The sequence below is a fragment of the Petaurus breviceps genome, unplaced genomic scaffold, assembly GCF_028583685.1.
Source record: "Petaurus breviceps papuanus isolate PSGF00001 unplaced genomic scaffold, PetGlider_PUasm1.0 98, whole genome shotgun sequence".
NCBI classification, from domain to species: Eukaryota; Metazoa; Chordata; class Mammalia; order Diprotodontia; family Petauridae; genus Petaurus; species Petaurus breviceps.
Window position 1 is genome coordinate 18,763,257 of NW_027187460.1, and position 13,550 is coordinate 18,776,806.

At 37.9% G+C, this 13,550-nt stretch overlaps 1 protein-coding gene across 1 annotated transcript in view; it reads left to right on the plus strand.

Moving 5' to 3' along the window:
- The window catches only part of KCNQ3 (potassium voltage-gated channel subfamily Q member 3), a 479,966-nt gene that overhangs the window by 455,121 nt on the left and 11,295 nt on the right, over positions 1-13,550 (plus strand). The window contains 3 exon segments of the mRNA XM_069081355.1: positions 2,148-2,279; positions 10,467-10,565; positions 11,757-11,841. Of these exon segments, the coding sequence (XP_068937456.1) occupies positions 2,148-2,279; positions 10,467-10,565; positions 11,757-11,841 (316 nt within the window).

The following is a 13,550-nucleotide window of genomic DNA, read 5'->3' on the forward strand; positions in this document are numbered from 1 at the left end:
TCTCTGTCTCTCTCTCTCTGTCTCTCTCTCTCTCTGTCTCTCTCTCTGTCTCTCTCTCTGTCTCTCTCTCTCTCTCTCTCTCTCTCTGTCTCTCTCTCTCTCTCTCCCTTTCCCTCTCTCCCTCTCTCTCCTTCCCTCCCTCTGTGTCTCTCTATGTCTCTGTGTCTCCATTTCTGTCTCTCTCTCTATCTCTCCCACATACACAATCTCATATCACACAATCTCACTTATAACTTTTTTTCAAAAACAGTCATTTATGATGTGCATACTTCATGTAGAGTATCCTTCAGGGCCTGAGAGAGAAGTAAAGTTTTGATATACATCACAGTCCCTGCCCTCCTGAAGCTTATCGTCCTGCTGGAGTATAAGATCAGATCACTGTGATATGCAATGACTGCTAAGTGCATTAAAGAGATATGAAGTGCCAGGTGAGGTTTGAGGAGGAAGAGTGCTGTTGGCTCCAATGAGCCAGCAAAAATTTGAGATTACAGATTTAAAGCTGGAAGGCATCTTCAAGGCCAAGGAGTCCATGCTCTTCATATTGCAGATGCCAAAATATTAAGTGACTTGCCCAGGGTCACACAGCTAGTAAGTATCTGAGGTGGGGTTTGAACTCAAGTCTTCCTGACTCTAAACCCAGAGCTCTGGCCAGCATTGCTACTTCATGGAGGAAATGGCATTTGGGTTGGGCTTTATAGCAAGAATTGACTAGGAAGATGAGAAGTGGAGACATTCAGGAGAACATGGGGTACTTTTAGAAGCAGAGAATGGTACAGTTTGACTGGAAATGAGAGTGCATAGAAAGAAGCACTATAAGGATATGGAGAGGAAGTGGACCTAAAATTTCATTTGGCATAGAGAACTCACAGGTGAGGATAACTCCCTTTATCAATGCAGGTTAGCCCCTTCTCCTTAACTTTGTTGCCTTAAAAAGTTGTCTAGAGCACTGGAAGATTTAGTGACTTGTTCAGTGTCACATGTCCAGTATGTGTCAGAGGTAGAATTTGAACGCAGGTCTTCTGGCTTTAAGGCCAGCTACCACTGTGCTATGAGAAGAGAATGGAAAACAGGAGTAGCAGCAGATAATGGAGGGCTGAAAGAGTCAAGCAAAGAAATTTTAATTTCATTCAACTTGGAAGGTAATACAGTCACTGAAGATTTTTTTTTTTTTAGTGACTACATTATATACAAAAGGAAAATTTTTCTGGCAATGGTATAAAAGATAGATTGAAAAGAGGGAAGGAGAGGAAGTAGGAAAAATTGTTAGAAGGATATTGAAATTGTCTATGTGGGAGAAAATAAGTTTCTGTACTATAGTAGTGGCAGGGGGAATTGAAACGATGGCTCAAATGGGAGGGAAATTATAGATCAATAAGATTTGGTAAGTTATTAGATGCAAAAGGTGAGCAGGTTACTTGTCAATTCTCTTTGCCTTTCTGTTCCTTCTTTTGTTCATTCCATTTGCTTCCTTCCTCCTTATTTTTTTCTTTCTTTCTTCTCCCTTCCTTCCTCCCTCCTTTCCTTTTTCTTTCTCTTTCCTTCTTTCTCTCTTCCTTCTCTTTTTCTTTCTTTCCTTCTTTCTCTCTTTCTTTCTCTTTCCTTCTTTCTTCCTTTCTCTCTCCATTCCTTTCTCTTTCTTTCTCTTCCTTCCTTTCTTTCTTTTTTCCTTTCTCTTTCCTTCCTTCTTTCTTTCTTTCTTTCTTTCTTTCTTTCTTTCTTTCTTTCTTTCTTTCTTTCTTTCTTTCTTTCTTTCTTTCTTTCTTTCTTTCTTTCTTTCTTCCTTTCTTTCTTTCCTTCTTTCTTTCTTTCTTTCCTGGATCTCCCTATTTCACCTAGGCTGAAAGTATAATACTTCCCTATGAAAACCCACTTTTCATCAGCACGAGTACTTTTATACACTCTGTTCCCAACTTATGCAGACTCACCCCTCCTTAGGTAGCCTGTGGGGCCTCCACTCCTCAGAGATCACTGTATTTGGTGCTGGATTTAAGATAGACACTAAATTAGCTTTCATGCTCTTGCAGCTCAGAACTATTGAGCTCAAATGATCTACCAGTCTTGGCCCCTTAGCAGTAGGAATTAAAGATGTGCTCCACCATAACTGGACTGCACTGACTCTAATACTTCTCTCTCCTGTTCACATATAGAATACTACAATTCCGTCTCTACAAAAAAAAATTCAAGGAGACTTTGAGGCCTTATGATGTAAAGGATGTTATTGAACAGTATTCTGCAGGACATCTGGATATGCTTTCCAGAATAAAGTATCTTCAGACAAGGTAAGACAAGCATGTCAGAGCAAGAAGCAGCTAAGTGTTACCAAAGCTGTTTACAAAAATTTCAAATGAATGGAAGGCCAGAAATTTCCATGGGACACAAGAAATGTAAGGAGTAAGGACATGAAGAAACTCCCCTTGTTGACTGATCATAGTTCTCTTTGCCTTTCTGCCCTTCCTTCCTTCCTCACTGCCTGCCTCCTTCTGTCCACATCCCTCCTTCCCTCTCTGTTAATGCTAGACTTAGCACGGACACCAAATGATTAGCCCTCCTACATCTCAGAATTCCTGACCTCAAGTGATCCATCAATCCCAGCCCTTCTGGTAGCAAGGACTAAAGGCATGCTCCACCACATCTAGCTTACATTGACTTCACTCCTGGGAGGTCTTAAATGCCAGTTATAGAACAGATATTATATAAATCTTGATGACTGAAGTAAAGGACAATGTGACTCTGATCTGAGACTCAAGATACAGGGATTCTAGGGTAGCCTAGATTCCTGAGTTGCTCTATGAATTTAAGGGAGTCACACAACCTTTCTGGGTCTTGCTTTATTCATCTGTAAAATGGACACGTGACAGTTTTCTTTGTTGGCCTTTTAGAATTGCTATTGAAGATTTATGAGATCATGGCTAAATGTGAAGGTGAATGAAAGTTTCTTGAGGTCAGAGACACCTGTAGAGATGTTTACACTGTAGGTACTTAATAAATGCTTGCTGTGTTAGATTGAATCAGACTAGATTGGAAGATCTCTGATTTTTTTTTTCATTTGGGTTTGCACTAAAACCAGCCTTTAGCTACTATTCTTACAGAGTCTCAAAATGTTATCTCTGTGGATGGTGGTTGGAAATTTGAAGAAAGGGGAGGGGGCACAAACAGAACAGGAAGTTCCCTTCTCCCATACTCAGTGGGTCTATACCCACTTATTGTAGGCATTCCCTCCGACAAGGCAGGTAACGACCCACTTAGGCCTGCTTGGTGTGTGTAACTCAGCTCTGTCCTCCCTTCAGTTTCCCACCGGGAGTTCATTCAAAGTTCTGAGGGCCTTTCTTGATTTCTCTCTCTCTCTCTCTTTTTTTTTTTTAATTAAAGCAATTGGGGTTAAGTAACTCGCCCAAGGTTACACGGCCAGCTGTGTGTGTGTGTGTGTGTGTGTGTGTGTGTGTGTTAAGTATCTGAGGCTGGAACCGATCCCGGGTCCTCCCGATTCCAGGTTCAGCGCTCTTACTCACTGCGCCACCTGGCTGCCCAATTTCTCTTGATATTAAGAAGACACCAGTTGAAGCAATATACTGATTCAACCATTCTGTGGAGCAATTTGGAACTATGCTCAAAGGGCTATAAAACCATGTATATATCCTTTGATCCTGCAATACCATTACTAAGTCTTTATCCAAGGAATTAAAAAAAGGAAAATTACTATATGTACAAAAATATTTATAGCAGCTTTTAGTAGCAGCTAAGAATTAAACATTAAGGGGATGTCCATCAATTGGGGAATGACTGAACAAGTTGTATATGATTGTGATGGAATACTATTGTGCTGTAAGAAACGATGAACAGGATACTCTCAGAAAAACCTGGAAAAACTTATATAGGGCAGCCAGGTGGCGCAGTGAGCAAGAGTGCTGGCCCCAGTGTCAGGAGACCTGGGATCGGTTCCGGCCTCAGATACTCGACACCCACACAAAAATAACTGGCCGTGTAACCTTGAGCAAGTTACTTAACCCCGATTGCTTAAAAAAAAAAAAACTTATATGAACTGATACAAAGTGAAATAAGCAAAGCAAAGCAGTTGTATATAGTAATAGCAACATTATATAATAATCAACTATGAATGACTTAGCTATTCTCAACAGTAAAATAATATAAGACAATTCCAAAGGACTCATGATGAAAAATCCTATCTGCCTCCAAAGAAAGAACTCATGGAAACTGAATGCACAGATGGAAACATATTTTTTTCTTTTCTTTCTTTATTTTTCTTGGATTTTTTTAAAATCTGTGGTTTTTCTTCCACATGACTAAGAAACAATTCAAATATCAGGGAACCACAATCAAGATTACATAGGATTTAGCAGTTGCAATATTAAAGTATTAGATGCAATGGAACATGATATTTCAGAAAGCAAAGGAGTTAGGACTACAAGCAACAATCACCTACCCAGAAAAATGAAGCATAATATTTCAAGGGCCGGGGCGGGGGGAGGGGGGAGAATGGACATTCAAAGAAATAGAAGGATTTCAAGCTTTCATAAGAAGACCAGAACTGAATGATGATCTCCAATATTAAGACCCAAGAGAAGACTAATAGTTAAAAAGGGAGAAGAAAACAAGGGATTCAGTGGAGTTGGATTGCTTACATCCCTACATGGGAAGATAGGACTTGTAATTCTTAAAAACTGTACCACTAATAGTACAACTAGAAGGAATCTAAATATACAGAAGGTACAGGAATAATGTAAATTTGAGGGAATGACATAAAAAATAACTTAGTGATGAGAAAGAGTAGTACGCTGAGTGCAAACAGAAGGGAGAGGCAGAATAAAGTAAATTTTTTCACATAAAGAGGCATAAAAAACCTATTACAGTGGAGGGGAAGATGGAAAGTTGGGCAATGGGCATCACTTAAACCTTACTTTCATTAATATTGGATTAATGAGGAAATAATAAACATAATCAGTTGAATATAAAAGTCTATCTTCCCAGGAAAGTAGGAGGGGAGGAGAGTAAGTAAATGAGAGTAAGAGAGAAAGTAAGTAAAAATGGGGGAATGGAGTAGGGGGAAGATTGACAGAAAAGAGGGCAGACCATGGGAGGTGGAAGACAAGAGCAAAACACTGTTGAGGAGAGAAAGGGTGAAAGGAGAGAGAGGACAAACAGGAAGAAAAATAGAATGAAGGAAAATACACATTTAGTAATCATAACTGTGAGTATGAAAGGGGTGAACTAACTTTCCCATAAAACAGAAGTGAATAGCAAAAACCAGAATCCTGGCTGCCCCTAAAATATGTTGTTTACAAGAAACACACTTGAAACTGAGAGACACCCACAGAGTAAAGATAAATGCAGGGTGGGGAAAAAGCAGGGTTAGGAATTATGTACTCAGACAAAGAAAAAGCAAAAATGACTTAAGTAAAAGAGATAAGGAATGAAGCTACATCTTGCTAAAAGGTACTATAGACAATAAAGTAATATCAATACTACACATATATGCACTAAGTGGTATAGCATCCAAATTTTTAAAGAAGTTAAGTGAGTTACTGGTTCATGACCAAACAAGAGATAGAGAGCATTACAAAATGTAAAACTGATAATTTGATTATATTACATTAAAAAGCTTTTGCACAAACAAAACCAATGCAACCAAGATTAGAAGGAACGCAGAAAGTTGGGAAACAATCTTTAGAGTAAATGTCCCTGATAAAGGCCTCATTTCTCAAATATATAGAGAAGTAAGTCAAATTTATATGAATACAAGCCATTCCCCAATTAATAAATGGTCAAGTATGAACAGGCAGTTTTCAGATGAAGAAATCAAAGCTATCTATAGGTATATGAAGAAGTCCTCTGAAACACTTTTGATTAGAGAGATGCAAATTAAAATAACCCTGAGGTACCACCTCACACCTATCAGAATGGCTAATATCACAAAAAAGGAAAATGATAAATGTTGGAGAGGATGTGGGAAAATTGGGACATTAATGCATTGTTGGTGTAGTTGTGAACTGATTCAAACATTCTGGAGAGCAATTTGGAACTATGCCCAAAGGACAATCAAACTGTGCATACCCTTTAATCCAGCAATACCACTACCATGTTTCCCCGATAATAAGACACTGTCTTATTATTTATTTTGGAAAGAAAAACACCAGAGGGCTTATTTTCAGGGGAGGGCTTATGTTGTCCTGCCTCAGCTCTCCTCCGCGGCACTGCTCTCAATGGCGCCAGCAAGCAAATCACTGGGGAAGAGCAGGATGACGCGCTCACTGCTGCAGCTCTGATTGGATGCAGCTCGGAGCGCGGTGTGCGTTTCACCCGGGAGGGGGGGTGAGACGGCGCATACAGAGGGTACCGTAATGTAGGGTGTAGCGCAGGGGATCACCTTCACTACAGTAGCAATCTCAATAGGGCTTATTTTGGGGGGAGGGCTTATTTTAGAGGAATCTTACACAGTAAGGGGAGGGCTTATTTTTGGGATAGGTCTTTTTATCGGGGAAACACGGTACTAGATTTGTATCCCAAAGAGGTTATAAAAAAGGAAAAGGACCTACACGTACAAAAATATTTATAGCCGTCCTTTCTGTGGTGGCAAAATATTGGAAACTAAGGTGATGCCCATCAATTGGGGAATGGCTGAGCAAGCTGTGGTATGTGAATGTAATGGAATACTACTGTGCAATAAGGAATGATGAACAGGCAGATTTCAGAAAAACCTGGAAAGATTTGTACAAACTGATGCAAAGTGAAATGAGCAGAAGAAGGAAAACACTGTACACAGTATCAGCAACATTGTGTGATGATCAGCTATGAATGACTCAGCTGTTCTAAGCAACACAATTATCTAAAACAAATACAAATGATTCATGAAGGAAAATGCTATCTACATCTAGATAAAGGATTGATGAACTCTGAATACAAATCAAAGCATATTTTTTCACTTATTTTACTTATTTGTGGTTTTTTCTTTTGATCTATTTCTTCTTTCACAACTGTCACTAATATGGAAATGTTTTATATGATAGCATATGTATAACCATATCAAATTGTCTACCATTTTAGGAAGAGGGTAGGGGAAAGGAGAGGAGGAAGGGAGAAAAATTTTAAAACTCAAAATCTTGTGAAAATGAATGCTAACCATTGTGTTCTACTCAAGCTTGGATGGAGATTCTTTGTCTAGATAGCCCAAGGCTAGGAGTGGTCTGGGTATGGCTGGGAGTGTTCTGATATAGAGATATTTTCTTTTTCCATGGGTGAAATGATAATAGAGTGATATCAGCCTCTGTTGGAAGGGTACAACCCCAAAGTGAACTCAGTTCCAAACTGCAGCTCCCATTCATAGAACCCATGCATACCATTTACTTTGAGAGAAATAAACATGGATACAACCTAAAAAAAAAAAAAAGAAAGGTAAAAATTGCTTTGACATGTAATTGGGAAAAAATAAATTACTATTAAAAATAGGGGATTTTTTTTAAGTATGGGAGCAAGCAAAAAAGATGAATGTTAGAATTGTTTTTACATGTAATTGGAGAAAATAAAATATTAAATTGTAGAAAGAAGATACCAGTTAAGCAGCTGAACACTCCAACATTTATCTTTCACTCTTGCCAATGAGATATCATATGAGATCGCCAACATTTATAAGGAACTTTAAGGTTTGCAAAGAGCTTCACCTATGTTATTTCATTTAAGCCCTCACAACAAGCCTGAGAGATTGATGCTGTTATTATTCCCATTTTACAGATGAGAAACTAAGGCTGGGAGAGGTTAAGTGACTTCTTTGAAGCCATACAACTAAATATCTAAGAAAAGACTAGAACTTACATCTTCTTGATTTCATATCCAATGCTCCATGCCTTAAGACATATTGCATCTCAATATTATTATTGTTTACACATGACAAGCCCTTATTTTTGCCCCTATATTTCTTCAATTATATTCTAAACAAGATCAAAATACCTAGAGAAGGCCCATGCTGGAGGCAGAACAGTTTTGCAATCACTGAAGGATCAATCAGTAGTCATTGATCAAACACTTTAATTCTGTTAATACTATGCTAAATTCTGGAGATCAAAAGAAAGAGCAAAAATCAGTCCTCCCTGAAGTAGCTTCTGCTCTAATGGGGTTCAACTCTCAATGTATATGAAGGAGGGAAAGATAGCAAGAGTGTGGAGACAATCTTATTCCTCTTTGTTACCCACCAAAAGAGTTAAAGGATAATAAATGAAACTGTCATTTCAATGGTAGGGGGAACTCCCAGGAGAGGAAATTCCCTCTACTAGTGAGTCTGCAACTTTCTCTTTAATGTACAGTCTTAGAGAGTTCCCTAGAGAAGTGAAATATTAAATAAAAACAAAACCACTAAATGTTAGAAGCAAGACTTTAACCTAGGTCTTCCTGATTTCAGAATCTCTATCTACTAAACTAGATGGTCAGCCTCAAAAAGAAATGGGCACACTAACTCCCTGCACTCTGCATATTGACATAGAAAACTGTACATACATTTCTTTTTGCTGTTGTTGTTAATACATCTGCACTTTAAAATCAGATAAGAACTACATTTGTATCTAGTTCAGACACCGTCAAAAATTTTGTGGGAACTTTTTGCCCACTTACCATGTGTTTGATACCTCTGCCAGACATCCTTCCCAACTCCCCAAAGGCAACCAAGCAATTATCAATAATTCCAAATCTGTATACCTATTTCCCCACTTATATAAAATTTCCATTGTAATGATCTAGTCACACTTGAAAGGCAACCATGTTATAAAGAAGCAGAAGGATTCTGCAAAGGCATTCCACATTAGAACACATCTTTACCATCACAAAATTAATTAAAAGATGTAGAGAATTTAACATCCTATTGTTTTTTATTTGTTGACTATTTTTCAAAAAGGCACTTGATTCAATAAAGCAGATAGGTCCTTAAAGTTTTTTTCAGTACCAGTCAAATATAATGATTTTAAAGTCAAATGGCACATCTCTGCTGCTTTTAATATCGATAGATAGAAGTGTTTCTATGTGAATGAGGTGTTAGGGAGGGGAAGGAGGAATACACCAGTGGCTGATTATCATTTTATCGAATTATATGTGTTTTCTTAGGTCAAACCCAAGTAAAGTTTTGAAAATACATGATTTCAATTGCACAAACTTGTTAGTTGCCTACTAAGTGCAAAGTATCACATTAGAATCTGGGGAAATTAAGAAATCGTTCCTACTCTTCTCAGCAATGCAGGGTGATAAGTCAACTCCAAAAGACTCATGATGCAGAGAGATGTCTATATTCAGAGAAAGAACTAGAAAGAATAGAGTTTGAATGGGGATTGAAGCAAACTACCTGCTCTCTTTCTTTTTCTTGTTTGGTTTTGTTTCCTCTTTCCCATTGTTCATTCCATCCAATACGATTCTTCTTTATAACCTGACTAATGTCTAATGTGAAAGTATTTGCACATACTATACTTGATTGTATGCTGCCTTGGGGGGGGAGGGGAGGGAGAGGGAGAAAATTTGAAACTCAAGGGATTGTGGAACTGAATCTTGTAAACTGAAAGTAAACAAACAAATTAATAAAGACCAAAAAAAAATTTTTTTAAAGGCAAAAAAAATAGAGGGGCAGCCAGGTAGCACAGCGAGTAAGAGCACCAGCTCCAGTGTTGGGATGACCTGGGGGATTGAATCCGGGCTCAGACACTTAGCATCCACCCAGAAACACCTGGCCATGTAACCTTGAGCAAGTTACTTAACCCCAATTGCTCAAAAAAAAAAAAAAGAAATAGTTCTTAGCCACAAGGATCTTACATTCTTCTGGATTTATTACATTGCAAAATGTGCTGTATTTTCTAGAAAGGGACAAAAGGAGGCCATTACACAGACAATTATAGATACAGAGACCATTTCCCAGTGCACCATCTTCATGAGCCTGGGGACAGTGTGGACTTATAGCATGCTGCCTACACAGGATTATGGAGCAGAGGCAGAAGAGGTTTCATTTCTGCTCCACTGAATAAGGATCATGAAATGGTGAGGGTTGCAGGAAATGAAAGCATTATGCCAGCAGAATGTTGTCAGATCCATCATTCTAATGACCAGCAAAAGCCTAAGGAGCTAAAAAAGATTCATGCCGCTAAAAACAGGTCCTTTAGAGTTGGCAGTAAAAATCTCCCTAAGATGTCTTAGGGGGGAGAAGAGCCAAAGATGAGCTAGGCTTAGAGCTTAATATATTAGGGTTGCTAAGAGAAATAATAAGATGCATCTATCTCCCTGTCTCTGATTCTACCCACAATGTTCTCCATAATAATAAGAAGCTATTTTTGCCTAGCCTAAACTGATGATGTATGGGGGTTATGAATACCCTTGCATGTAGATCCATGGTCCTTGCCTTATTTTGTGTGGTGAGTGGTCAAGTGTCTCAAAGAAGTTCTTTGGAATAGTATTTCCTATTTTTCCTCTCTCTTTCTCTCTTTCAGAGTAGATATGATCTTCACCCCTGGACCTCCGTCTACTCCAAAACACAAGAAATCCCAGCGAGGCGGAGCCTTCACCTATCCTTCCCAGCAGTCTCCAAGGTTTGCTGCTAGGAATGGCCTGACTCTGAAACCCCAGTCACTACTCCATGAGTATCAACTGCATTCATTTGGGGTGTGGAGATTCACTGTTCCCAAGAAGTAATAAGGAGAATAAATAGAAGCAAGGAGCTCATGTAGAGAATTTTATGTAACACCTGGGTCCTTGTAAATAGAAATTCTTTCCTAAATGCTAAAGGGGAGTTTGCATTTAAAGAAGTCTTCTGGCAATTCCTTTCAGAAAGTGATTCTTAATTTGGAATAAGTGAAGATTTTCATATAGCATATTTGCTTGAAGTACAATATATGATAGGCAGCTTGGTTTGGTGATGAGAGCCCTGGTCTTGGAGTCAGAAGACTTAAGTTTGAATCCTGGCTCTGACACTTCCTGGATGGGAAAGTCATTTCATTCTTCCTAATGTTATTTTTCTCATTTTGAAAATGAGAATCACATCACCTAGGCTATCTACCTTCTGAATGGAGAAGAAAAAGTTAACAAATCCTAAAACACTAAAAAAATATGTAAGTTAGAATTATGGCAGCATGTGTCAGATGCTGGGCTAAGTACTTTACAATATTTTCATATCTATTTTACAGTTGAAGAAACTGAGGAAGACAAAGACTATCTGGGTCACACATCTAATAAGTATCTGAGGCCAAATCTGAACTCAGGTCTTTTTGAATCAAGGCCCAGTACTCTATCCACTGCATCACCAGTTGCCCCCATATTTTTGAACAGCTAATGTTTTTAAATTGTACTCAGTATATCTCTAGAATCATTGGATTAGCAGAATCAGAATTAGCAGAGTCAGGTCCTCAGAGTCTAAAACATAAACTCTTTCCACTATAGAACCTAAAATTGTGCCACAAATAACACACACACACACACACACACACAGAGTGAAAAAATCTTTTTGTGTCCACTCTGATTCCAGTTATCATCATCTTTCAGTAAAGCATAGAATTTTTATCTACTAGCTTCAAAGTCAAATTGAAGAGAATAGAATGTAAATTTTTCCCTAACTCAAACAGAACTATGGAGTCTTGAGAGAACTTTAGGGACATCATCTATCCATATAACTTTACAGGAGTGGGTATGATGACCTTTGGTCCCCAGAGCTGCCAAAGATATAGATAACATTGCAGAATGGAATGGGATGCAATGCTCTCATGGGACTCTTGGTTCTTTCCTAGAAATGATCCGTATGTAGCCAAAGCATCCTCGTCAGAAATTGAAGACCAAAGCATGATGGGGAAATTCGTCAAAGTCGAAAGACAGGTGGGTTTTGAATGCAATTTATGGCACTGAGGAAATGCTTCCATGTCATTGTCTCATATAATCTTACCTTCTGAACATAATGTTATTCCCCTGTACATAGGAATCATAAGATTGTAGATTTAGAGTTGAAAGGAACCTTAGCGGTGATCTGAGTCCAGTTTTATAGCTAAAGTAACTGAGGCTGAATGAAACAGATTAAGTGATTTGCCCATGGCCACACAGATATTAAGGGTAGCTAGATGGCACAGTAGATAGAGCACCCAGCCTGGACTAAGAAAGACCTGAGTTCAAATCCAGCCTGAAATATTTATTAGCTTTGTGACCCTGAGTAAGTCACTTAAACCTGTTTGCCTCAGTTTCCTCATCTGTAATTAAGCTGGAAAAGAACCACTCCACTATCTTTGCAAAGAAAACCCCAACTGGAATCATGAAGAGTTGGACATGCCAGAAACAAATGAACAACAATAACACAGATACTAAGTTTCTGAGGAAAGATTTGAACTTGGATCTTCTAGACTTTGAGTCCACTGCTATATCACCTCCACTAAACTGCTTCTCATGTCTTTAGTAAGTTCCACAAAATAAAAAATACATGACTTAACAAGCTTAAAATGTCATATCCCCTGTAGTGAGAGGATGAGAGATTTTAATACTTAAGCCATCATTGAGTCTGACTCTATTTATTTAGAAATTGAGAAAATTTGGACAAGACTCATTAATCTGAATTCCCCTTTTTATAATTTTATTAAGTTTTATTGTTTTAAACTTTATTAAATTTTATAATTTACTTATGTAACATAGGCATGCCTGAAAGAGTGGTAGGGGTGAACTTGAAAGAAAGTATAAAATAAATGTATAAACTTAAAAATTCAACCTGTTTTCAAGGACTAAAAAAACTAAAAAAAACCACAATCCATTTTTACATTAAAATGTTCTAATTAAAACACATGCTCATTAAGATAAGCTCATGTAAATGATACTTAGGTGTTGATTTTATTTTATTTTGTTTGAACAGATGATTCTACTGATATATGGAACTTCCAATCAGGAAATTCCATTTCTTGGTGCTGATCATGCATCATTCTATAACTTACAGATTTAGAGTCTCCTGGGACATAGAGGTTAAGTGACAGGTCCTAGGTCACACAGCCAGACCAAAACCCAGGTCTTTCTGACAATTAGTTTGGCCCTTCTATCTTCTATACCTTGCTATCTCCCTTAACTGTAAAATACTAAAATTTCATTTTTAAAAGTATATAACAATTAGCAAAGTTTTGCTATGCTCATTTTTCAATATACTCAATTTTCTGCTTCTGTATGTAAATTCTTTACTCATTAAGAAAATCATATTTCCTCCCAAGACCTTTCTTCCTCTTCTTTTCAACATCACTATTGATCAGAGAAATGAAAGTTAAAATAACTCTGAAGTACCACTTCACACCTATCAAATTGTCTAATATGACAGAAAAAGAAACTGATAAACATGGGGGGTGGAAAATTGGGACACTAATGCACTGTTGGTAGAGTTGTGAACTGATCCAACAATTCTGGGGAGCAATTTGGAACTATGACAAAAGGGCTATAAAAATGTGCATACCCTTTGACTCAGCAATACCACTACTAAGTCTTTATCCTAAAGATATTAAAGACAAAAAGAAAAGAATCTATACATACAGAAATATTTATAGCAGGTCTTTTTGTGGTGGCAA